The following is a 23,013-nucleotide window of genomic DNA, read 5'->3' as shown; positions in this document are numbered from 1 at the left end:
CTGCATTTTGGCATTAAAAAAAAACCGATTTATATGTTCTACATTTCATAACATACTTATATAAAATATAACCTCCTTATATAATAACCGAGAATGTTGAAAAGATGAGACAAATGAACTTGTGCTCTATGCTGGAGTTTTATTGATAAATCTTTGTTGGTATCTTTTGCATATCAAAGGCTGAAGTTCAGATAAGTAAAAAAAGATTTCTCTTCACCCTGTGCCTTAGTCTCAGATACACCCTGTTCAGTCTTTTCCCAACACATAAAGTACACTTTACTTAAACTTTCTTTTGTGGAGTAGATTTTTAATTGTATTCCTGATGTGTGAAAAAACATAAAAATATCACAAATAAATAAAGGGCCTTGTCAGTATAACACTGTACTTCAAGACAACTAGAGCCTATGTAAACTTAACTGTAACTGTTTGTACATGATGATAGAGACAGAACAAATTTGTTTACAAGATTAATTGTTGGTAATAACAACAAATTTATATTTTTAGTTATTGGGGGAAACATGAGCAAAGCAGCAAAATACACTATATTGGTTTAATACTGCATGGGTAACACAAGTTGTAGTAAAGAGGTTGAATACTTCAAGGAATAGTAACAATAGTCTTTAAAACTCCACTCCCAAGTCAGAATGCCTTTTAAATCACTTGCTCTTATTATTTCAACCAACTCAGACTGACACACATACCAGGACCTTCCACATTGTAGAACAGTAGAACCATAGAATTTTGTTGCTTGCTCAGTGATCTGAGCAAGGATTTCACAGTTAAAATACTTGTAAATGGATGAGGATGCCAGAAATCAGTTCAGATGTGTGATTATTTGTAATTGTTAGCTTGTGATAGTCGAAGGACAAAGTTAGAGTTTCTAGTGGTAGTTGAAGGCTGGGATGGGAGATAATATTTTTCCAGGACAGCGTTGGTGAGAAGGGTCTTAGCAGGTCTCGTCAACCCCTTTTCCTGACACCCTCTGCTGAAACTCCAGCAATTGCTTTGTGTACCATTCTGGTGCTTCTGGATCAGACTTCCCTGATGGGTCATGGTCATAACCATAAGCAACAGTGAGTTCTTCATCCTTCTCAATGGCACGGATTGTTCGGATGCATTTTATTTGCCCAAAACGAGGATGGACGTACCTGGACAGGTATAAACAGCTGTTAGTACAATGGTTACGTGACTAACCCAATACTGTCCAACAATATGATTTGTTTACATTGAAATATCCAACCAAATACTACTCAGATTAACATATAAAAACAAAAGCACAACGTTTCTAAAATATACATTCACACTCACGGGTCATATTTGCAATTGGGAGTGAAGGAGTGATTGGCCTTGTGACCTAGAGATGCACAATAATTCTCAGTCAGATTGAAAGGTTCCGGAACATCAATCACAGTGTCCTCATCCAATGAAATAGTGTTCCCATTCAGGGACCAGTCCCGACTGTCCACCTGTTAATTTAAACATTAACATATTTTTAGAATAATTTAAATTTGGCACACCATTCATCTTTAAAAATGAAATAGAATTACATTCTGGCATTAAATTATGAAAAATGGAAACAAACAAACCTCTGAATGTGTAATGCGGACACCATTATAAAAAGCCATCACTGTGTTAGCCTCAGCCTCAGTTTTTGCAAATAGCCCTTCTCCAGCTCCGGAAATAAGTGAAAGTCCCACATACACACTGTTAAAACAAAAGAAAAACCACCTTTCAGCTTGAATCAACAAGATGAAGACATAAGAAATAATGTATTTAGACTAGAGAACCAACTGAATTTCCCCCACTGAAATGACAAAGACCAGACAATCCATCACTGGAACAAACAAGTACATGTTTTCTGTTCAAAACAAGATTTGATAGATTGAGGTTTACATGGTTGATCACAGCTTGCACCAACCGTTGACTTTCGTAGGGGTCAAGCAATAGTTTGTGGCTGGCGATACATGACGAGGTGGATTTATCGTAGCAGTAAACAGGACCTAAGAGAGTCAGGAAAAAAAAGATTATCCTACAATTTTTATGCCAAGATGAATGTTTACTAACCAGATTTAGGGCTTTTAATTTGCATCAACGGGTAAATGGTTTCAGATAAGACATGTGAGAGTGTAAATAAAAATACTACTAACTGTTCGGATCAACAGTGAAGTGTGGTCTGCCATTCTCTTGAGTGGTAAGAGTGGCAAGTTGGGCCTCGATCAGTTCTCCATCAACAAAGGAGCCATACAGAGCTGTACGCCCATCAGGGTAAACATAAGCCACTGCCTTTCCTGTCATCTCTCCATCTTCATTCACTTCCCCCACCACGCAGGCGCCATCCTTTAGACGACAGAAAAGAAAAGAAAACTTATATATATATATATATATATACATAAACATGGAGCTTTTCAATAGACTGTTCATGTTCCTAGTTCAATATTAAAGTGCTTGATGTAGGGCAAAACAAACCGGGTAGTAGACCCAGCACATGCCACAGCGAATGTTGTCCTTGTACTGGCCCCTGAAGACCGGTTGACTATCTGGATTGAACTCTTGAGCAGGTCCATTGAGCTCGCCGTCTACATAAGTCCCATGTAATGCTCCTCCATCCTCATAAGTATAAATGCCCTGGCCCTGCAAAGCATCGTCCACATAGAAACCCTCCAGCGTACTATAGAGGGGAGGAAAAAGTTCATATGCAGGTGAAAAATAACTACATTTATTTATCTGCTATAATTAAATTGATCCAAATAAGTTTTTTTGTATGTAAGTGTAAAAACAAATAGGACACCAAAGAGAAGCAAATAGAATTGGGAAAAGTAAATTCTTCAAGTTAATTATCTTTCACACCTTTCAAGACTGCTGGTGATGATGCAAGTGCACTTAAAGGGATAGTTCACCCAAAAATGAAAATTCTGTCATCATTTAGGCTACTCAACCTCAAACCTTATATTTTCTTTTGTGTTCAGCAGGAAAAAAGAAATTCATACAGGTTTGGAACAACTTGAGGGTCAGTAAATGATGACAGAATGTTCATTTTTGGCTGAACTATCCCTTTAAATGATATTGAATCACAGTGATGATTCTAAACTCTTCTGGGCAGTTTATTGGATCTCCTAAGCCGGCAGCGCAAATAATCAATCTCTCTTTCCCCTTCACACAGCCTTATTTTTTTCCGTCCCAACCTGGTATAGTTCAGTAATGTGGGTCATTTTAACATGGGCAATTATCTGTAACCATACAAATCATACAGTGAAAATCAATAATAAAACTTAATAATGGTGCCAAAATACACCACAAGTCTCAAACCTGCCATCAAAAAAGAAGAATTTTCCTTTTCCATTCTTCTCCCCATGAACAAAGTGTCCCTCAAATCTGTCACTGGAGGAGTAGGTCACAGTGCAGAAACCATGAGGCTGGTCATCCTCATCCAGTGGCCCTAAAAAGTCATGACATTGTAATCAGAAATAAGCAAAATGATAGATTGATGAGTAATAATGCACTCTATACCTAAAAATAGCACTAATTTTAATGTCCCAGGTTAATAACATCAGTTCAGTTAGATACTTGACATAGCAAAAACATTCAAAGTGATTGTACACTAACTGATGGAAGTCCAGAGCTGATACGCGACTCTGCAATTCTGGACACCACACTTTCTTAACCACGTGGCTTCAACAATATTATTACATCCATGCAAATATAAATCCAACCTATACATATGACATTTACAGGCTCCTTAAAAATATTATATATTGTACAAAGTGTCAGTAAATGTAATACAATTAAAGATATTTCAAGAGAACAAAATCAGTCTACGTTTATACTTTCAGCTTATAATGGGATTTCAGAAGGAATCATAACTAAAGTCCAAAGCCGAAATAGGCCTCGCTGTCATCTGGGGTTTTTAAAAATTCCAAAGCTTACGGGCCTCGGGTGTTTGACAGCTGACAGTTTGACAGACATAAAGAGGACAGCTGTCGGTAGGCTAATCTTCGGCGGAATGAGACTGCATAAAAGTTCACCCTGAGAAGACGACAAAAACAAAGTTAGTCACACCGCGTCGTTTGTGAACACGCCTGTCGTACCTTTGACCACTTCTTCCATATCGTCATCATCGCTGTCCATGTTTGCGCTTCCTCTGTCGTTTATTAGAGATAAAGCAAGCTGCTTCTATATTTGCCTGGCTGTCGCGGAAGCTTCAGCAGTTCCCGGCGCACAGTGTCTGACATCATCAGCGTCGAGCGCCCAGCACTGATTTCCTTACACAATAGCGCTTTGCTCTAGCTTTGGGAAGTCTGAATCATTTTAGAGAATCGATTCACTCGGACATTTAGCTTAATTTAACTGGTTAACCGTTCTCAAACATATTTGTCAGCCGAATCGGACGAAACCATACTAAAATACTCTTGGCAGTGTCAAAACTATGCGTTTTGTGCTTTTTGTTGTGAAATAAATGTTTGTTGTTTATGACTTAAATAGGTTGTCACCCCAAAATAGTGTTTTAGGCCACTTAAAAAACACTGTTTGTGATCAATAGGTAGGTGTACAGACTCTAAAAAAAAAAAAAAACTGCTTATTGTGTTGGCTTTATAAATTTAGTCGATTCCAAGTAGCCCAAGTTCAAAAACATCGCCCACGCGACAGTCTTTTCTTCTTATTCCCAACCATAGACTGTACAAAAACTCCAACTCATACTGCTATTGGAAAGGCGAAGTGCAAAGTCTGACATGAATCATGAATCATGATGCAACACCTTTTGTAAACGTTAGACCGGTACTTCCTGATCTTAAAAACAGGAGGCAATCTGCAACAGGCGGATATACGGACCTAATTTCACATCTTTGTGGCAAGACTTTATCAAAAAAGGAGCTGTTTCGAACCACAAATATGACTTCAGATCTGCCAGTTCTCCTCGCAGCAGTGTCAATACTATCTGCTCTCCACATGGGTAAGTAAGTAGCTTAAATCTTCTGCACCATTAAAAATACAAACGTGTACTGCACTGCAAGTGGACTTGAAATGTAAACACAATCATGATGGTTGGCCTAATAAAAAATAAGACACCCTTAAAAACTCATAAAGGTTGCTCTCATGTTCAGCAAAGGACCCTCTTTTTATTTCAACTAAGTTTCTGTGTATAGTGCTCTGCAGTAAATAGCTATTTTATTCAATTATTGATGATAAAATAAAGTTATTCCAATTAGGTTTCTTCAAAACATTGATCATTTTACTATTTGATGTATGTAGAACAGAATTAAATAACTGTCTGGAACTTAAAAAGACTGAAAAAGCTTTATTTCCATAGGAGTAAACATAATATGTTACATTTCAAATGGTTTAATACATTTAAAGTTGTTAAAGATGTGTTGCCAAAAGTAAAATAAATAAAGAAGAAGAAAAAAAGTAAACTAGAACTTTTGATTTGTCTTTTGATTGAAATGTGCAATAAGATCAGGTCAAGGTTTACTGCTAATTAAAATGATGTTTGATTTCAGTGAGCTATTTCAAGATAACTTAATCACTCATAAATCAGAAAGGTTCTATAAATGTTTGTATGATTATCAAGCTAATACTATATACTTGAAATCACATGTCAGATATGTATCATTCATTTCTTTATTTGTTATAATGTGGTAAAACAGTGTGGCTGAATAATATTGATTGAATATCTTAGCATTTCAGGCAAGACGTGTGGGGTGGTCGAGGATGAAGCATAAAATTATGCCACCCGTTGTTACTGGACCACCTGAGTTTGAAAGGACATTTCGTGCACAGTAAGATCAAAGATCTTTACAGCCAAACTGCTTCATTGATGCCTCTCATACTTCACACACTTCTCACTCACACACTGTCATTCATTAACAATCAAATATGAAATCTTCTTTGATTGGCAAGTTGTCACAAATATGTCTTTCCACCATTTCTTTAGCCAGAATAGTGTAGAGTCTTATTCCATTTTCCTGGTGGTATTGTGGATCTCTGGCATCTTTTTCAATGAAGGTATGTTACATAGTATATTTCTATAATTATGTACATTGTATATTTCTATACAACAATGATATAGTTACACAGAATTTATGGTGTATAAATAAAAATAAGAAACCATTTTATAACTTATGAAAAGGTCTTAATTTTCCCCTTTTTATAGTGCTTGCTGCTCTTGGAGGAATTGTGTATATTGTGAGCAGAGAGATTTACTTTACTGGCTATATCAGTGAATCCAAAAAAAGGTGATAATCAAAAGATTTTTAATAAATTTGTTTATATCATATTATTTATATTATTTTAAGTAGTGTCAAGTCGTAACATATTACAGCCCATTCCTGCTGTTGTTTCTAGGTTGCCAGGGTTTTTCTTGGTGCTGTCTGTCCTGTTATTCCTAACTGTGACGGCTACCATTGGAATCATTCAAGCATTTTTGGACAAATATCTCAACATCAGACTTCTCTAAAGAATTTGATTCTTAATTTGAAAAAAGAAAACGGTTTGTATCCATTTATCAATCAAGAGGCATCATGTAAAATGGATACATATTTTATGCATGTTTCAGCATATTTGATTTTTTGTGTGTAAGTTCTCCTTCTAGGATTTACATTACAGCATTAATTTAATACAGAAATAAAAAACTAAAAATAAACCAGCGACACAAGACTAATAATCAGAACAATAATACATTTACAAGACTACAAACCTTGGAAAACAATAAACTTCATTGATATGATTGAAATGATTATTGCTGCTTGTACATTTTACTTGAATAAAATGAGTTAAAGGAACACAATTGCTAAACACTGTGTTAGTACTTAATGTTATTCTGTTCAATTCATTTAAATATGTAATGTTACTTAATCCATTTGTGTTGGGACTATACCTAAAGCATTTTTGTTGCAGTAACTGAAACTAGACAGTGGATTTTTTGTTTTAGTTGAAATTAAGTTTTATTTGATGTGTTTCTGAGTAAAGGGAAATATCTTTGTTAGGGTTAGGTGTGTGATATTTAAAAGAGTTTCTGTTATGTTTAAGTTTTTTTTGTGGTTACCATTGTGCTGAAGAATAGGGCATGTGGTTGGGTTGTGGGTGGCACATGAGTAAAAATTAATATATATATATATTACTACATTGGCAATATATATATTACTCAATGAGCAGCAGCTGTGCTAATTCTATTGTTGTGACAAGTAACCTACTTGTTGCAATGTGATATATAAGATACAAAAACAGTTTAAGATACAATGACAATCAAGACTTTATATGACACTTTTTGACTCACTATTTGTTAATATCAGTAGAATATAGTAGAAATTAAATTTTTATTTTAAACTAAACCCAGTACTCTGCACAATGTAAAATAATAATAATAAAAAGGTTTGTTTATTTAGCACTTTATTTCACGAGTTCCATTGCCCATATAATCTTTAAGCTAATAAGGTTAAGCGTATTTGGCTTGCTGTCCGCAGTGGAGGGGCTCGAGGAAGCAGCTTCAACTCGAGCTTAGATATACCCCCCAGTGGGACCACTAATGCTTGGATGATGAGTATATAGCAAGATGCCTGAATTATTGGTGGAGTTGGGGAGGTGGAGGGATGCCAAAACAGCTGATGCCAGAGCAAGGTGAGCGGCTGCTTATATGCTCCAGCAGTTATGAAAGATTAGATGGGTTTACTCCCGAAATTACGTTGTGAACTTCACTAAATAAAATAAAAGTAAGAAACAGACTGCTACTTTCACAAGTTTGTCTTTATTCTCTAATGGTACAGCAACACAAATAGTGAAACTACATGAATGCAGAAAAAATACTGGCAAGGAATCACATTTTCATGTATTATAGCATTCATCAAAGCATTGACTTAATAATATTGACATCAAGTACTTTAACTGTACTTAAAAATGCATTGTCAAAATAACTGTACATGTACATTTTTCATGTACATTTTAGAACAGCATAAGTACTATCAGTATTGACCAAAGAGACATTGTTGTGGTGGAGCGATGAGAGAATGAATGTCATGGCTTGACACGCTTTACAATAACAGGACACTTTCCCGTGTTTCCTGCTTTGTCCACCACAGAAACCTCCACATCTTCAAGACAGCAGATCCCAGAATAATGCAAAAGGGTTGCATTGTAGCCATTTTCATCTAGACCATCATATTGAGTAAATTTGCTAAAAGCCCCACCAAAGGAAGAAATACGGGTGAGATTGATTCCTGAACCAGCTCCATCTGTAATGATATAGGTCACTTCCATAGTTGTATTTCCACATGATAAAAGACAGTCTGAAGTGTCATTTACCACACGGCACACTGGTGGAGTAAAATCTGTGACCTAAACAGAAAACTAAATGTTATTTCTTTCAATTAAATACCATAGTAACTGCTAACTTGGAGCAGTATAATCAATTAGTAGGAAACTGGACTGGAAAAAATGTAAGATGCACATTTTGCAGCAGTTTACAATACACAACAGATGTTGTACTTACATTTAGTATAGCATCTTTTGTTTCTCCCTCTACCCTCTCTGCATCTTTCATTGCTTCATCCTCACTGATGACATCACGGTGCGGAAAAGCCTGTGACCATCCAATCAGCATGCAGAGAAAGAGAAGTGTCTTTGCAATCTGAACCATTCTAAATCAGCTGTGGAGAGGTTTAAAAATATATATATTACAAGTTTATGCTTTTATTGGCAGGAGAAGTAATTTCTTTAACATTAAAACACTCTGTTCTGTTTCATTACACTGCAAACAAATAATTTTATTGATCAAAAAGTTAACTTTTTTAATGTTAACTTTAAGATATTTTAAATAAGATAACTCTAACAAAAATGTATAAGAAAATATTAAGCCTTCCTTCAGAGAATACATCTTAGAAAAAAGGTCTTATTTTATTTCCCACTTTTTTTTGCTTTGTTAATTTATAGCTTGTTTTAGCTATTTTTCTAAGAATTTCCATAAGAATTTTTGCAGTTTATATTCTCAGCATTACAACACTTGCTGGGAAATGTCACAATGAGAACAAGAGCACAAATGAAGAGTAATGAAAGTGAGGGTTTATATACTGAGGTTTGACTTATGCCTGTGGATTATTAGGGGTGTTGTGGATTGTTATCTGTGTCTTTTGGTCTTGGTATGCAAGAGAGCAGAGAGATCCCTAGTAAAAATAATAAAATGTATTCAAAATATGTTTATTTCATACTAAGTATACTACAAATCCATTCATATATTTACTGAAAAATCACTTGAGACTGATAGGCCCTACAAATATTATAATTAAAATGTATTTGGGACATTCTGAATTATACACTCAAATGCTATTCCCTACTTCACCTTATTATGAATAAGGTGTAAGGTAAAGCTTGTTTGTCTGCAACAGTAATAGCCTAAATCACTTTTCATAAGAGATCTTTGACTTCATAAGTAATTTTCTATTTAATTTGTCATTTTTAGGCCTTAAGTAGGGTTAAAAAATATTAAAACAAAAATAGAATTGCACACTATATTCTAGTAACCTAATAAAAAGGCATCAGTTACTTATAATATGTTTATTGGTATACATGCCATCCAGTTGAATTGTAGTACTTAAGAAAAAAGTTATTGACTTAACAAAGAGCACCTGTCTGTTATTTTTTACTTACTGTTATAAATGATGAAACCTCCAATGGAAAGTAGTGAAATCTCAGGTAGCAGATCCGTGTCTTTTCTGAATTATTTTGTTGAGACGTTTCAGTCCTGTTCAGACACTATATCAGTGGAACATAACTTGCACAACACTGAAACTTTTAATCAATACTAAACCTGTTGTCAATGTTTAACACGTTCAGACTCTGTGTTCATTCCAACAAATCGCATTTTCTGTGGTGTTTTTGTCAATGAATGCCTCCCAGAGTGTATAGTAAGCCTATTATTAGAGTCGGTGGATGCTGCTAAGTAAATCTATGAGTTGCTCCTAGAAATTAACATTAAATATTATTCCCAAGTCCAGGTTGATACGGAAAGAAAGCACAACCAAAAGAATGTTCTTCCACAAAATGCATGCAGTTTTGTTTTTAACCGCTGGTCTGCTAGAGAGCCAAAAGTTACATAGTATACATTAAACATCACTTTACCTAACTAAATAATACACCAGGACCTAAATTAGCTTTATTGATATTAAAAAAATAACATAAGGTTTAGTTTTGATGATGTTAATCAAATAGTTAATTTTTTTTTTTTTAATATAGGCCATAAGACAAGAAGTGGTCACATCCTTATCACAAAAGTCAATAAAAGATCTTTGAATAAATAAACTAAGCGACCATGCACTTGCTTTTGTGTAAACCTTGCCAGGACCATATAAAAATATAAATCATTAACAATTAGTTGGGATCAGGTCAAGGTTGCTAAATTAAATTATGTTTGACTTTATTCTGCTATTTCAAGATACCTCGTTATTTGTATTAATATTATTATTCTTTTTTGAAAACTCTATGTATACTTAATAAATTAAAATTGTTCTTTGAAAGTTTTTCTTAAAATGTTTATATGATTATGCAGGAATTTAGCATTTCAGGCAAGATGTTAAGGGCACAGTAAGTTCTTAAATATTTTAAAGCCTATGGTTTTCATTAAAGTGCATTTATTTTCTTTAGTTTACTTTATCTATGTGAACTTCAATCAATCAGAGGACACAGAAAAACTTAGCCGGGCTTGGCCACTTGGCGGCGCTATAACCCAACAAAACATGAACATTTACTCTAAATACGAAAAGTTGCATGCAATAGGCCTAACTTAATCCAAGAGGGCAGTCATGTCTCTTAACATCATTCAATTAGCCTATGTTTATATGATCTTTCAATTATGTTTGGACAAATATCACAATATAAGACTTGAAATGCCTAATTAAAATTCTTATTTTGAAACTAATGGTTTTCTTAGGTTAAGGGCTTTGTTGCAGCCTGAGGGCTGTTCCATAAAACAAGATTAAAATACAAGCCAGGCTTACAAGGCTTCACAAGTTTGGTTAGTCAGACTTATTGTTGGTTGATTCTGTTTCATAAAACAAACTTAAAATAGTTAAAACTCAGTTACTCTTGTAACTTGTGCTGGGAAACTAACCTGGTCCAGGGCAGGCTAACTGTCAGGCTAAGCCTGAGTTGTTACACAATGATATTACCACTGACACTCTCGCATATCATTATTTGATCAGTCCAAAAATAAATATACAGTATACAGAAAATCAACTTAAATAAGGCTACAATGATGTAAGATTTAATTCGATTGTTTTAAAAATGTATGAATACATTTCTCTCTGATATTACAGTATGTTAGCCTATTTGATTAACACATTACAATAGTCACTTTACAGTTATTGCTATCATAAAATACATTTAAGCCTTAAGCCTTTAAAATTCTAAATAACACATCTAATGTGCAACAACAAACACGTTAGCTATATATATATATATATTTAATATAGCCTACATGTATATTAAAAAAGGTAAATAATGTAGATTTATTCCTTTATTTTATAAAGTATTCTTTGATTTTAGAGTTGCCAGTATCTTTTCAAAATGTTTACTTTTGCTCTCAATTTCATGTTATCCTTTCCATAGTGTACGTTAGAAGCTAAATAACCAATCATTTAAAACTTGGGTTTCTTGCTTTCTATACACCCAAAACTATATTTAAAATTAGCTACTATTTTAAGTAAAAAAAATAAAAGAAATGTAATGAGCTATAAGTTCACCGCAACTTATCCAACATCCTAAAGATAAATGATTGTAGTTAGAAGATATTTCTGGTGTTAAAAATATAGCATATTAATTTTTCAAGCAAAATGTCAGAATTATTGCGCTCATATTTGGCGCGCATGCGCACAGCAGCGCTCGTTCAACGTGAGGTTCAGCCGCAAAATGGAAATATTTGCACGACTTTCCCACATTTACAGATGATGAATATACCTTTGAAATGTAAGTTTTGCACTGAGGGAAAAAAACATGTCTCAAACGCATAAAACACAATAAATGTTTGCTGTGGTGGATCAACTATAGGGCTGCTTAAGAAAAGCGTGCACACGCAATTATCCAGACTAGATAAACCTGGATCAAATTAGTGGGATTGCGTGAACTTCAATTTCCGCTTTAGCCCCGATTTATTTGTTAGGTTCAGTTTAATCCCCGCTTTTCTTAGCGTCTTTTTATGAAACATGCCTCAGCCCAATAGTTCTCTAACGTAAAATATACTTTTGGTTATTTGGCACTTTATTAGTAGAATAAAAGTTGGAATCAATAGAAATATGCTACTTCCACAAGCCTTCAATGTAAATAGTGAAACTACATGAATGCAGAAAAACATAATAGGCTAAATAAAAACTTAGGCTACTGACAAGCAATAACATTTTTATGTAGGCTACATATCATAAAGAAAGTCATTATTGGTCATGTAGCCTACATTTTACATGTTTTTTTTTTTCTTTCTGTGCCATATTATTTAAATGGAATGTGTTCATAATGAAGTGAGTAAAGTGCACATCCATCTTAGAGCAGCGTTGATTTAAGTCCCATCAGTATTAAACTTGACCAAAGAGAGATGGTTGTGGTGGAACAACTGGATGTGGGACGCACTGTAGCAGGTGTAACACGTTTTATAATAACAGGACACGTTCCCCTGTTTCCTGCTTTGTCGTACACAAAAACCTCCACATCTCCAAGGCAGCAGATCCCAGAATAATGCAAAAAGGTTGCATTGTAGCCATTTTCATCTAGACCATCATATTGAGTTTCATTGCTAAAACTTGAACCAAAGCTAAAAATGTGGACATGATCGATTCCTGAACCAGCTCCATCTGTCATGATGTAAGTCACTTCCATGATTGTATTTCCACATGTTAAAAGACAGTCTGAAGTGTCATTTACCACACGGCACACTGGTGGAGTAAAATCTGTTAACTAAAAAGGAAAGAAATGTTTTTAAAAAGCATGGCAACTTTATGTGTAATTTAAAAAAGCCAAACTATAATCTATTAGCAGTAACTAGAAAGAGTTGAGATGCACATTTTACAGCAGTTCACCGTAGCCTTGAATATGATTCATAGTTTTCAGATTTATGGAGAAGGTAATCAGCATGCATCAGCACAGATCAAATGAGGCACTTACAACATCTCTTCTTTCTCTCTCTACATCTTTCATTGCTTCATTCTCACTGATGACATCATGGTGTGGAAAAGCTTGTGACCATCCAATCAGCATTAGGAGAAAGACTAGCGACTTTGCCATCTGATCCATTCTAAACAACTGTGGAGAGGTTTCTTTTTAAATTGATTAAAGTTTAGATTACATTCCACATTCTACATAGGCTATAATATGTTCATTAAAATGTACGTGCCATAAATTGCAATATTTCGCTGAAAATAGCTGACTAAAACCACTCAATGTAAAGCACCTGTCTGTTTTTTACTTAGCCTATACTGTTTTAAGTGATGATCAATGAAAATTCAGATTATTCACCTCAGTTTAGGTCCCCGTCCTTTCTGAATTTGTTTGCTGAGATGTGTCAATCCTTTATATATAGGCTACTAAACCCTCAGACACACCTAAGCCCTCTCACACAGAGGTTTACATATTCATAACCAATCAGTGGAACATATTTAAGAATTTGCACAATATGCTGTGAATGTTTAACCTGTTCAGACTCCAATGAATAGCACTTTCCCTGGCTGGTGATTTAGGGCCCGTCCACACGGAGACGCGTTTCGCTGTATAGGCCTACGTATAAATCTTTTATCGTATTGGCGTTTCGTCCACACGGATCCGGCGTTTTCGGAGACTGAAACCGCTATTTTTTGAAACCGGGTCCCAAGGTGGATAAATCTGAAAACGCCGCCCTTGCGTTTTCGTTTACGTGTGTACGGCCAGAGAATGGCCGTTTCTCAATATGCGTTCTTGTCTGTACTTGTGTTCTTGTTAACTTCTTGGCACGCCCATTTTACATAGGATATGCAGCGGTTGGTAACTTGTGTGAACTTGACGGCAGAAATATCCCAGCATTCATTTCGGCGTTCGAGGAAGGAGTTATGTTTGGGTTATTTAAACCCGTTATTTAACCCGTTTAAACCGTTATTTAAATCGCGTTATGTTTGGGTACTGCAGACGGCGTCTGTGCGGGGCTATTATTGCGCAATACCAGCAAGAACACATCGTCTCAAACTGTCAGAGGCCCCCCACACACAAACAGACATCACACACACAAATGCAAAGAAAAATGTAATTCATTTATTTGACAAATTCAATTCCTTAAAGGAGAACTCCGGTCAATTTTAACATTGAGCTCATTTTTTTTTGTAAATTTGGAGTGCTGTCAGTACAGAGAACAACGACAAAAATCGGTGTTGCCTACACCGTGTTGTCCTCTTTTTAAAATTTGCACCCTGTTGACTTCAATGGGGCATATTTTAAACCTGCTTTTACCCTCTTAACATCCTTGATGTGTCATTACAAGTGCACAGGTCATGTGAGTGATTCCTTTTGAGTTAACACGGGTGAATCTGACTGCAGTAGATGTGAAAGGTATGAATAAAAATGAAGTTAATTCGGCCAGCGCTCATACCTGTGTTTACATCCTGTTTTCGGTTGAAGTCCAAAGTAGTCGATTGTCGAGTTCACGCGCATAGTTACCTATGATCACTCGCGTGAACTCGACAATCGTCTACTTTGGACTTCAACCGAAAACAGGATGTAAATACAGGTATGAGCGCTGGCCGAATTAAAGGTGGTATCAGTGATTTCAGGCCCAAAAATATTTTTATCGCATTCATCTAATCTTTCCTAACGATCCGCTAGCTGCCCGCCCTATAAGCATGCCGTCCAAAAAACGCGTCTCTGTAGGCAGCCTAGGCTCTGAGATCTGCACACAAAAACAAGTGGTTTAGCCAAACACTCAAAACCAAAACAAATAGTGTTCCAACCAATCACTGACAGGGGGAGGGTGTTGTGAGGTTTTGAGCCAGCTTTTTCTTCAGCTCTGACTTCGCGTGCAGCCGTGCACGAGCACAAAACTATTCGGTTGTTAAGTCGTGACGTAACCACTCTCCGATAATACTCTTTCCGTTTCCGGGTCCAAAGTCCAGGTCCTCTCTACCTACCTACCGCTTTCGCTAGTGTTTTGGTTATTATTGAGTGTTTTTACAATGCCGCAGTGCTGTGTCCCGTGTCCCGAGCTAACTCACTTCAACCTCGTAAATCTTCTTTTTCATTGATGCCTGGACTCTACCCTTAATTATGCCACCTGAGTGATGAGCTACACTAACCACTCTGTTGGTGTTAAAGGAATTTAAACCCTTTTTGACCGCCAAGGGTGCCTCACTAAGAAGGACGTGATCGTAAATAAATTTACAGGTTCCACCATTGTTATTTCTGGACGAGAGGAGCGCTTGGACCCGGAAAAGGCTAAACGTGACGTGTGACGTCAGCCTTAACAATCGGATAGGTTGAAACCTATGGGGTCGCTGTGTCCAGTTTGTACACTGTCTATGATTTTAACGGATGGTGTAGCAATATTGTTGTCCGGGTGGAAATCGGGAGAAAGGTCGGTCCGGGAGATTTTCGGGAGGGGCTTTGAAATTCGGGAGTCTCCCGAAAAAATCGGGAGGGTTGGCATGTATGTGTTGCACGGGTATATTTGTGGCAATAGCCAACAAAACATTGTATGGGTCAAAATTATAGATTTTTCTTTTATGCCAAAAATCATTAGGATATTATGTAAAGATCATGTTCCATGAAGATATTTAGTAAATTTCCCACCTTAAATATATAAAACATTTATTTTTGTGAATGGATGCAGCACTATCGCCAATAGAAATGGACAACTTTAAAGGCGATTTTCTCAATATTTGTATCGGCCAAATATTGTCCTATCCTAACAAACCATACATCAATGGAAAGATTATGCATTCAGCTTTCAGATGATGTATAAATCTCAATTTAAAAAAAATTACCCATGAGACTGGTTTTGTGGTCCAGGGTCACATATTTGGTAGAAATAGCTGTAGGTTACCACTTTAGTGCGATACTGCTATGATTGCAGTAATTTTATTTTAATTCTTTACCAAAATCTCTAGTTCTTCAGACCGATCATGTCAAAACGGACAGATAAATTGTTCAATTTTGCCATAAAAACATGGCAAAGGAAGGCTTGAGTCTTGACTGAGCATTTTGAAGTTCACATCAATTGCTTGTAAATCTAAGGTGTGTGATCCTGATTTTATTAATATATTTGTGGACCTTTATCAGAGCAGGGAGAACTAGGACACCTTATAAACTAAAGATTATTTTGATGATTATTAACTTCTACAGTGTTTTATCATGTGATGCCTCATTTAGCTGTATATTAAACTTATGAACTATGTGAAATAACAAATTACAGCCTATCCTTGCTTTTGTTTCTAGGTTGCTATGGGTTTTACATGGTGTTGTAGTCCTATTATTCCTAACTGTGATGGCTATCATTCAGTCAGACCCCATGCCTCTCTCTCACACACAAGTTGGGATGGTCTTTTGAATAAGTTCCCCCACAGTGAGCACTGTAAAGTATGCCTTTAATTGATTGAAATAAAGGCCTAAATATGTGTCCAGTACACTGTAAAAAATGTCTAACCTCTCCAAGTCAAAATTTTCTAGTGACTGATCACATCTAAATTTTTCAATTGGCCCAAGTGTAATTCTTGTTGCAATAGTCTGTTAACATTGGCTCAATGAGAAATAATACGTCAGACTAATTGAAAAATTTAGATGTAACCAGTCACTAGAAATTTTTGACTTGGGGATGTCATTTATTTTTTTTACAGTGTACTGTACATGTGCTTAAAGTAAAACAACAAAAATTAGAATGAATATAAATACTGTACATACCACTACTTCCACAAGTTTGATTATATTCTCGAAAGCTACAGCGAACATAAATAGTGAACTACATGATTGCAGTAAGATAAAGAATAAAAAAAAGTGTTATACTGTCACAGTTTACTATACCATACAGCAAGTCATTGTCACATTTACATACAATGCACATCCATGTTAAAACAGGAAAGATTTTAGTGCCATCAGTATTAAACTTGACCAAAGAGAGATGGTTGTGGTGGAGCTACTGGATGTGGGTTTGACAGTCATTGGACTGATTGTGGTCACAGGGCGTTTTATATTAAAAGGGCACTTTGCCTTGTTCCCTGCCTTGTCCATCACACTAATCTCCACATCTTTGAAGCAACAGGAACCAATATATTTCACAATGGTTGCATTGTAGCCATTTTCATCTACAGTTGTATCAATGTAGATGAAAAAGGTAGTGTTGAATTCACTAGAGTCAGTGGCAGAAAAAGAGGGGTGATCAATTCCTGAACCAGCACCATCTGACATGATGTAAGTCACTTCCCAGCTTGCATTTCGACATGACAAAGGACAGTCCAAACTCTCATTTACCACACGGCACACTGGAGGAGTCAAGTCTGTGACCTAAAAAGAAAATATAGCTGCATGATATTTCTTTCCATTAAACGCCATATGTGTTTAACTTATACTGTAGCAGTAAAACTAATATTAGGGAATCAGCATACATCAGTACAGATGAAGTGAGGCACTTACACTCAGTATAGCATCTTGTCTTTCTTTCTCTACTTTGTCAACATCTTTCATTGCTTTATCCTCAGTGGTGACATCGTATGGAAAGGCCTGTGACCATCCAATCAGCATGCAGAGAAAGACTAGCGACTTTGCAATCTGAACCATTCTGATCAACTGAAGAGATTTTAAGAATAGATTTAGATGAAAGTTTATGGTTAAAAAATAATGCCGTGAAGCCATTCTAAGGTTTCTCCTTGTGTTTTTCATGTACAGATGACAACGTTGACGATCTCTGTTCACATGTATCCACTAAAACGACAAATAATTCAGTGTTATGCCTGCCAGGCCAGTTGATGGTGATGTCACTTTGTAAAGGAACATGTACGCATACACATGACGTTACCGTTTCCACAAATTTGCGCTTTTATTGTTTACACAGAGACGATAATCGTTTTCAAAAACTAGCACGTTGAAACGTTGAAACCCGTTCTCAAAAGCTCAGGCCCCCACATCATTACTTCCGTTTGGAAGTTCCATTACCTTCGGTTCCAATAACCGTTTTCAGGCCCCCACATGTAAATGAAAAGCCAAAAATGCATAAAGTTTTCCGTTTTTAGTGGAAAAAGGTGTCATGTAAACGGCCCCTTAAGGCTATGTCTACATTAATCCAGATACATTTGAAAACTGTGTTTTCCTTTCAAAACGTTCCCCATTCACTCAAGCGTTTTCCTAACGTTGCTCATACACACTGAAACGTCTGAAAATGCTTAAAGGGATAGTTCACTTTGAAATTAAATTTTGGTATGTTTTAGCTTACCTCAAGGGCATCCAAGATGTAGGTGTCTTTTTTTCCGCAGTAGTTTCAATTTTGATATTTTTAGGTCAAACCGTTCTTGTCTGTCAGTCATATAATGCAGGTCGATGGTCACTTGTCTCAAACAGCATGCACAGAGTCCAAATTAAAACAATTCCCCGTCGTCCCAATTAAACAATTCCCCATCGTAAGTACACATTGATGGCCTAAGACACGAAACGAGCGGTTTGTGTGAGAAAACGAACAGTTTTTATATAGTTTTTACCTCTTGAACTCAGCCACGTCCAAGTGATCTGAGAGCGCGGGCGGGTATAGATATATACACTAGATGTCGCCTTGGCTACTGCGAAACCGCTCGTTTCGTGTCTTAGGCCATCAATGTGTACTTACGATGGGGAATTGTTTAATTGGGACGACGGGGAATTGTTTTAATTTGGACTCTGTGCATGCTGTTTGAGACAGTGCACCATCGACCAGCATTATATGACTGACAGACAAGAACGGTTTGACCTAAAAATATCAAAATTGAAACTACTGCGGAAAAAAAGACACCTACATTTTGGATGCCCTTGAGGTAAGCTAAAACATACCAAAATTTAATTTCAAAGTGAACTATCCCTTCAAATCACTGTACTGCGCATGCGCATAACAAAGTTCATGAGATGATGCAGAGAGAGCAGAGCAGACACGATCGTTTTATTAGTAAAATATGATCCCACCACTCACTATTGCATCCAGGTTGCACTCAAAATCATGGTCAACTTGGGAGAGCATTTTCAAAAAGCTCCATCTTCGCTGACAAAAACGGCGTCTCAGGGGCTGTTTACACGACACCGTTTTCAGTAAACACATTAAAAGGAAAACGTTTTATGTGTTTTGGCCGTTCATTTACACGACACTGGCGTTTGGGGGGCCTGAAAACACAACACTTTGAAAACGGGTTTCAAAGTGCAAGTTTTTGAAAACTATACTGTTATCGTCTTTGTGTACACTACAAAAACGTGTGTCTGTGAAAAGGGTGACGGCATGCGCATTACGTGCTTATAGTCTATATGCGCGTTTGGCGCGAGTGCTCTGTAAAAGAATACGTTTGTTTATGATTATGAGAGTAGGCCTACTGATTAAGATTTTTCCAGTGTATATTCTCAGCTTTACAACACTTTTTTACACAACACAAATGTCACAGCAAGGGCAAGAACTTTCATCATAACGGATTTCCCGTTAAGTTCTTTCTGGTGGTAATCTCTTCCTGAAAGCACACGCATCTTGTTGAGGTAATTTTGGTTAATACTTAACTATGTAATCTTTCTCATGTGGAAGAACTGGAGAAGCTAAGAAATAATGCAGGCAGCAATAGCTACTCAACTACCATTATGTACCGTTTCCCACTTCGTCATGCATTATGTTAGTCTTAACAGGTAGGCTATAATAAATGTCTTTGAAAAGAGACTTGTAACTTTATAAAGGTTTATAAAAGTTACTTTCTATTACCTGTTTGTTTTGTCAAGCGAGATTATCAGTTAAAATAAAATATGCCTATAAGTTTAAAAAAAAGTTTAAAAATGCACATTAATATAAGCATTTATAGGCATGAAAAAATATTACATGTTGTTTCAGCAATGAAAAGCCACCACAACGTTGCTTAATATGGAAAGACTTACCGTTATAAGCGATTAAAATCTCAGTAATGATAAAAGTAGTGAAATCTCAGGTAGTAAGATTCTGCGCCTCAGTTTAGGTCCTTCTCTGTTCCAAATTATTTTTGAGACATGTGTTTGTAAGATTTACTCTCAGACACACCCAGGCATGTCAACATGACCCAATATATCGTCAGAGCCGGTCAGTGGAAAGTGAGCTTGCACAATATGAAGTGATTGTTAGGCTGCTTGGTCAAGCTGTTAAGTAATATTAAAGTAGATATTGCTATTTGTTCCTTTGAAATGAAGCATGGGAGCCTTTGACAGGAAGTGAGGCATAACTAACTACATAAAAAAACTTACATCACTTTCTTTATCTTATATGCTTTGTATTGTATTTGTAAGTTAATTTGCTTAACACAAAAGAAGATATTTTGAAGAATGTCAGTAACCAAACAGTTGATGGTATGTTTTTCCATAAGTCAATGGGGTCCATCAACTGTCTGGTTTCTAATATTCTTCAAAATATTTTCCTTTGTGTTCAGCAGAAGAAAGAAATTCATACAGGTTTGAATCAACTTGAGGGTGAGTAAATGATCACATAATTTTCATTTTTAAGTGGACTATTCTTTTAAAGGGGCTGTATGTAGAATTTAGAAACCCTTGTTATTAGCGCAAACTGCAGCCAGCAACTCCTTTCTCCTTACTCACACTCTTGCAAGTGTAACATACAAGAGACTGATTCAATGCCATGATATAGTCACGGCAAAGTTCATTTTTGTTCTTCTTCGCTTAGAAGTAAAAAGAAGTTGGAACTACATTTGCAGGGATATACTGATAACAAACATATAGACGCCGTACACGCTGCTGAGAGTGACGTTTAGATGAATATGTAAATATGTGCGCTTTCCTCTCAGTAGCAAAATAAACACAGCAAAAATAACAGCAGTTAAGATAGGCTAGCATCTGATTATAGCGATGTGGATATGTTTGTTCAAGCTCTGCATTTCAATGACATGCCGACAAATGAAGCAGCCTAATTCAAATTACAGATTGACATCATGGTACAGAATAGCTCTGGTGACATTAGAGTCACAGAATGGAAAAGATGCTCTTGGGAGAGTGCATAAACTTATAAACTTCACATCCTTTTGATTTTCCTGAAAAAAAACGTCCAGTCTGGCTTTCATAGACATCCTAAGAGGTCAGAGAAACTTATTCCGGACAGACTTCTGAGGCAGCGTAACGGTTTAATAATCTACAGCAAAATAAAGTGAGCTTTGGTGAGAACTAATCAAATATTTAATGGCTACAATAGTAATGTCGCGCTAGAAATGACATCAGAAGTAGAAATGGTCAGAAACATATTTACACACACACTGACCATCAAACGCAACTTTCAGACGACATCTTTATTCTTTAGCTCAACTGTCTCAGAAAGGATAGCACATGATTGTAGGATTTCAAAGGCAGCAAAGGATCCTATATGCTGCTTTCAAAAATTGATCCGATGAAGTTATCTCAGGAGACAGGAAGTGAAGCTAACATTGTATTCGGACGGACCTTTATGTCTTCCTACATGAAATGAGTCATCCGAAGGCTTGACCATGCAGCCTTGACAGGAGGTTAGCTATTTGTTAATATATAAGTGTATACATAACTTGAGCAAAGAATGAATTCTCATCATAAAGCATCACAAAAATCCTTTCACCGTTTCCTAGATGTGCAAACATATTTCCTTTTGGTATTTTAAATGTCAAATAACTGGACTTTCTGAAATGTCCTCATTTTCCTGAAACTGTTTGTTTGCATCACTGTTTCTCAACACTTTGTCACTGTCTCAACCACTACTTTCTTAATGGTTCAAAGTGTTTTATTATTTGCTATTACATTTTTCCAATTAAGCAAAGAGGCAGCCAAATTATCACACAATAAATTCGGACACGGTGAATCAGGTTCCATGTGTGAAGTAAATCACATAGGTTAAATAATAAAGGGACATTATGAACTCTAACCTTTTTGTTTGTTAATAAATGGATTGGAGACATAGAGAGCTAGGCTATTTGTCTAACTTGATCACAGAGGAATCAAGATTGCAGTTCAAGCCTCCACACGGAGGCTTAAAAATGAAAATTCTGAAATTCATACAGGTTTGAAATGACTTGAGGGCGAGTAAATGATGACAATTTTCATTTTTAAGTTTTTAACCTTTTACCTTTAACAAAAGACATCACAATTATATAATAAAAGTTCGTCATCAGTGATGCGTACAGCTATGTGGACATCTTGTGTTTATTGCTTCCTTTGGCTTGTGTTGTGAAATCAAGGAAATTACACAGTCCTCCGGAGAACTCCAGCCCCATTGTGGACAGTCTTGGTATTGTAATCCTGGAGTGAAAGTGTGCAAATTCATTTGGTCCTCCAATACGGGGAGATAAAAGACAAAACACACAATTGTTCAGGTTTTGCTCAAACTTGTGGAGTTCATGCAGTTCGAGTGCTGCTTCCTTTACTACAATCTGAATATTAAGAAAGTAATATTTCTGAATATTAAGAAACATTAGTGTAATGTTTGCAACTCAACTTCTGACTTTTTGGTTATTCTGATAAAACAACTTGTAATTTAAACATTTTGCATTAAATGAAAAATACAAACATTTTCACTAGTGCTCTCAGATATTTGGACCTCAGTATATGTAATAATATATAGGCCCTATATATATATATATATTTTAGGATTGGTGGGAGCCTAATGTAAAAGGGAAAGATGACAGTCAAATACTCTGCATCAGAGATTCAGTCTCAGTGAATCACATTTTAAACTCCATTTCACTGTATTTTTTTTTATGTCTAGTTGTGTAAAATCTCTTTTTCCGTTTTAGTGTGGGATTATCTGAACTGTAAAAATAGAGATTATTAATTCAAAAAACAAGAAAGCATCTGAGCACATTTACTGGTCTCAGTGGTGAATCA

The 23,013-nt window shown here is 36.1% G+C and overlaps 2 protein-coding genes and 1 long non-coding RNA gene across 4 annotated transcripts; 1 reads left to right on the top strand and 2 right to left on the bottom strand.

Annotated features, from left to right (window-relative positions):
- Positions 1 to 119: 119 nt before the first annotated feature.
- setd7 (SET domain containing 7, histone lysine methyltransferase) lies at positions 120 to 4,244 on the bottom strand. Its single transcript, XM_082177883.1, has 8 exons — positions 4,086 to 4,244; positions 3,307 to 3,436; positions 2,467 to 2,668; positions 2,148 to 2,337; positions 1,919 to 2,000; positions 1,587 to 1,704; positions 1,309 to 1,466; positions 120 to 1,148 (listed from the first exon to the last, which is right to left on the bottom strand). The coding sequence occupies exons 1-8, from the start codon at positions 4,123 to 4,125 to the stop codon at positions 947 to 949; spliced, it is 1,122 nt and encodes a 373-aa protein (XP_082034009.1). The 5' UTR covers positions 4,126 to 4,244; the 3' UTR covers positions 120 to 946.
- Positions 4,245 to 4,759: 515 nt separating this feature from the next.
- Positions 4,760 to 6,781, top strand: mgst2 (microsomal glutathione S-transferase 2). The gene is made up of 5 exons (XM_082177894.1): positions 4,760 to 4,948; positions 5,675 to 5,774; positions 5,930 to 6,000; positions 6,149 to 6,230; positions 6,340 to 6,781. The coding sequence occupies exons 1-5, from the start codon at positions 4,888 to 4,890 to the stop codon at positions 6,449 to 6,451; spliced, it is 426 nt and encodes a 141-aa protein (XP_082034020.1). The 5' UTR covers positions 4,760 to 4,887; the 3' UTR covers positions 6,452 to 6,781.
- A 938-nt stretch (positions 6,782 to 7,719) lies between these two features.
- Positions 7,720 to 20,216, bottom strand: LOC309504678. 2 transcript variants are annotated; one of them, XR_014208136.1, is made up of 7 exons: positions 20,065 to 20,216; positions 17,611 to 17,763; positions 14,582 to 17,481; positions 13,132 to 13,269; positions 9,634 to 12,924; positions 8,480 to 8,627; positions 7,720 to 8,325 (listed from the first exon to the last, which is right to left on the bottom strand). It is a non-coding gene; the product is annotated as an uncharacterized lncRNA (long non-coding RNA). The 2 variants fall into 2 exon arrangements; XR_014208137.1 differs by having other exon boundaries at positions 8,480 to 8,569.
- Positions 20,217 to 23,013: the final 2,797 nt, after the last annotated feature.

This window comes from Leuciscus leuciscus (assembly GCF_965113295.1).
Source record: "Leuciscus leuciscus genome assembly, chromosome: 8".
Taxonomy (NCBI): Eukaryota; Metazoa; Chordata; class Actinopteri; order Cypriniformes; family Leuciscidae; genus Leuciscus; species Leuciscus leuciscus.
Note: the sequence above shows the minus strand (reverse complement) of the source record. Positions and strands in the feature narration are given on the sequence as shown.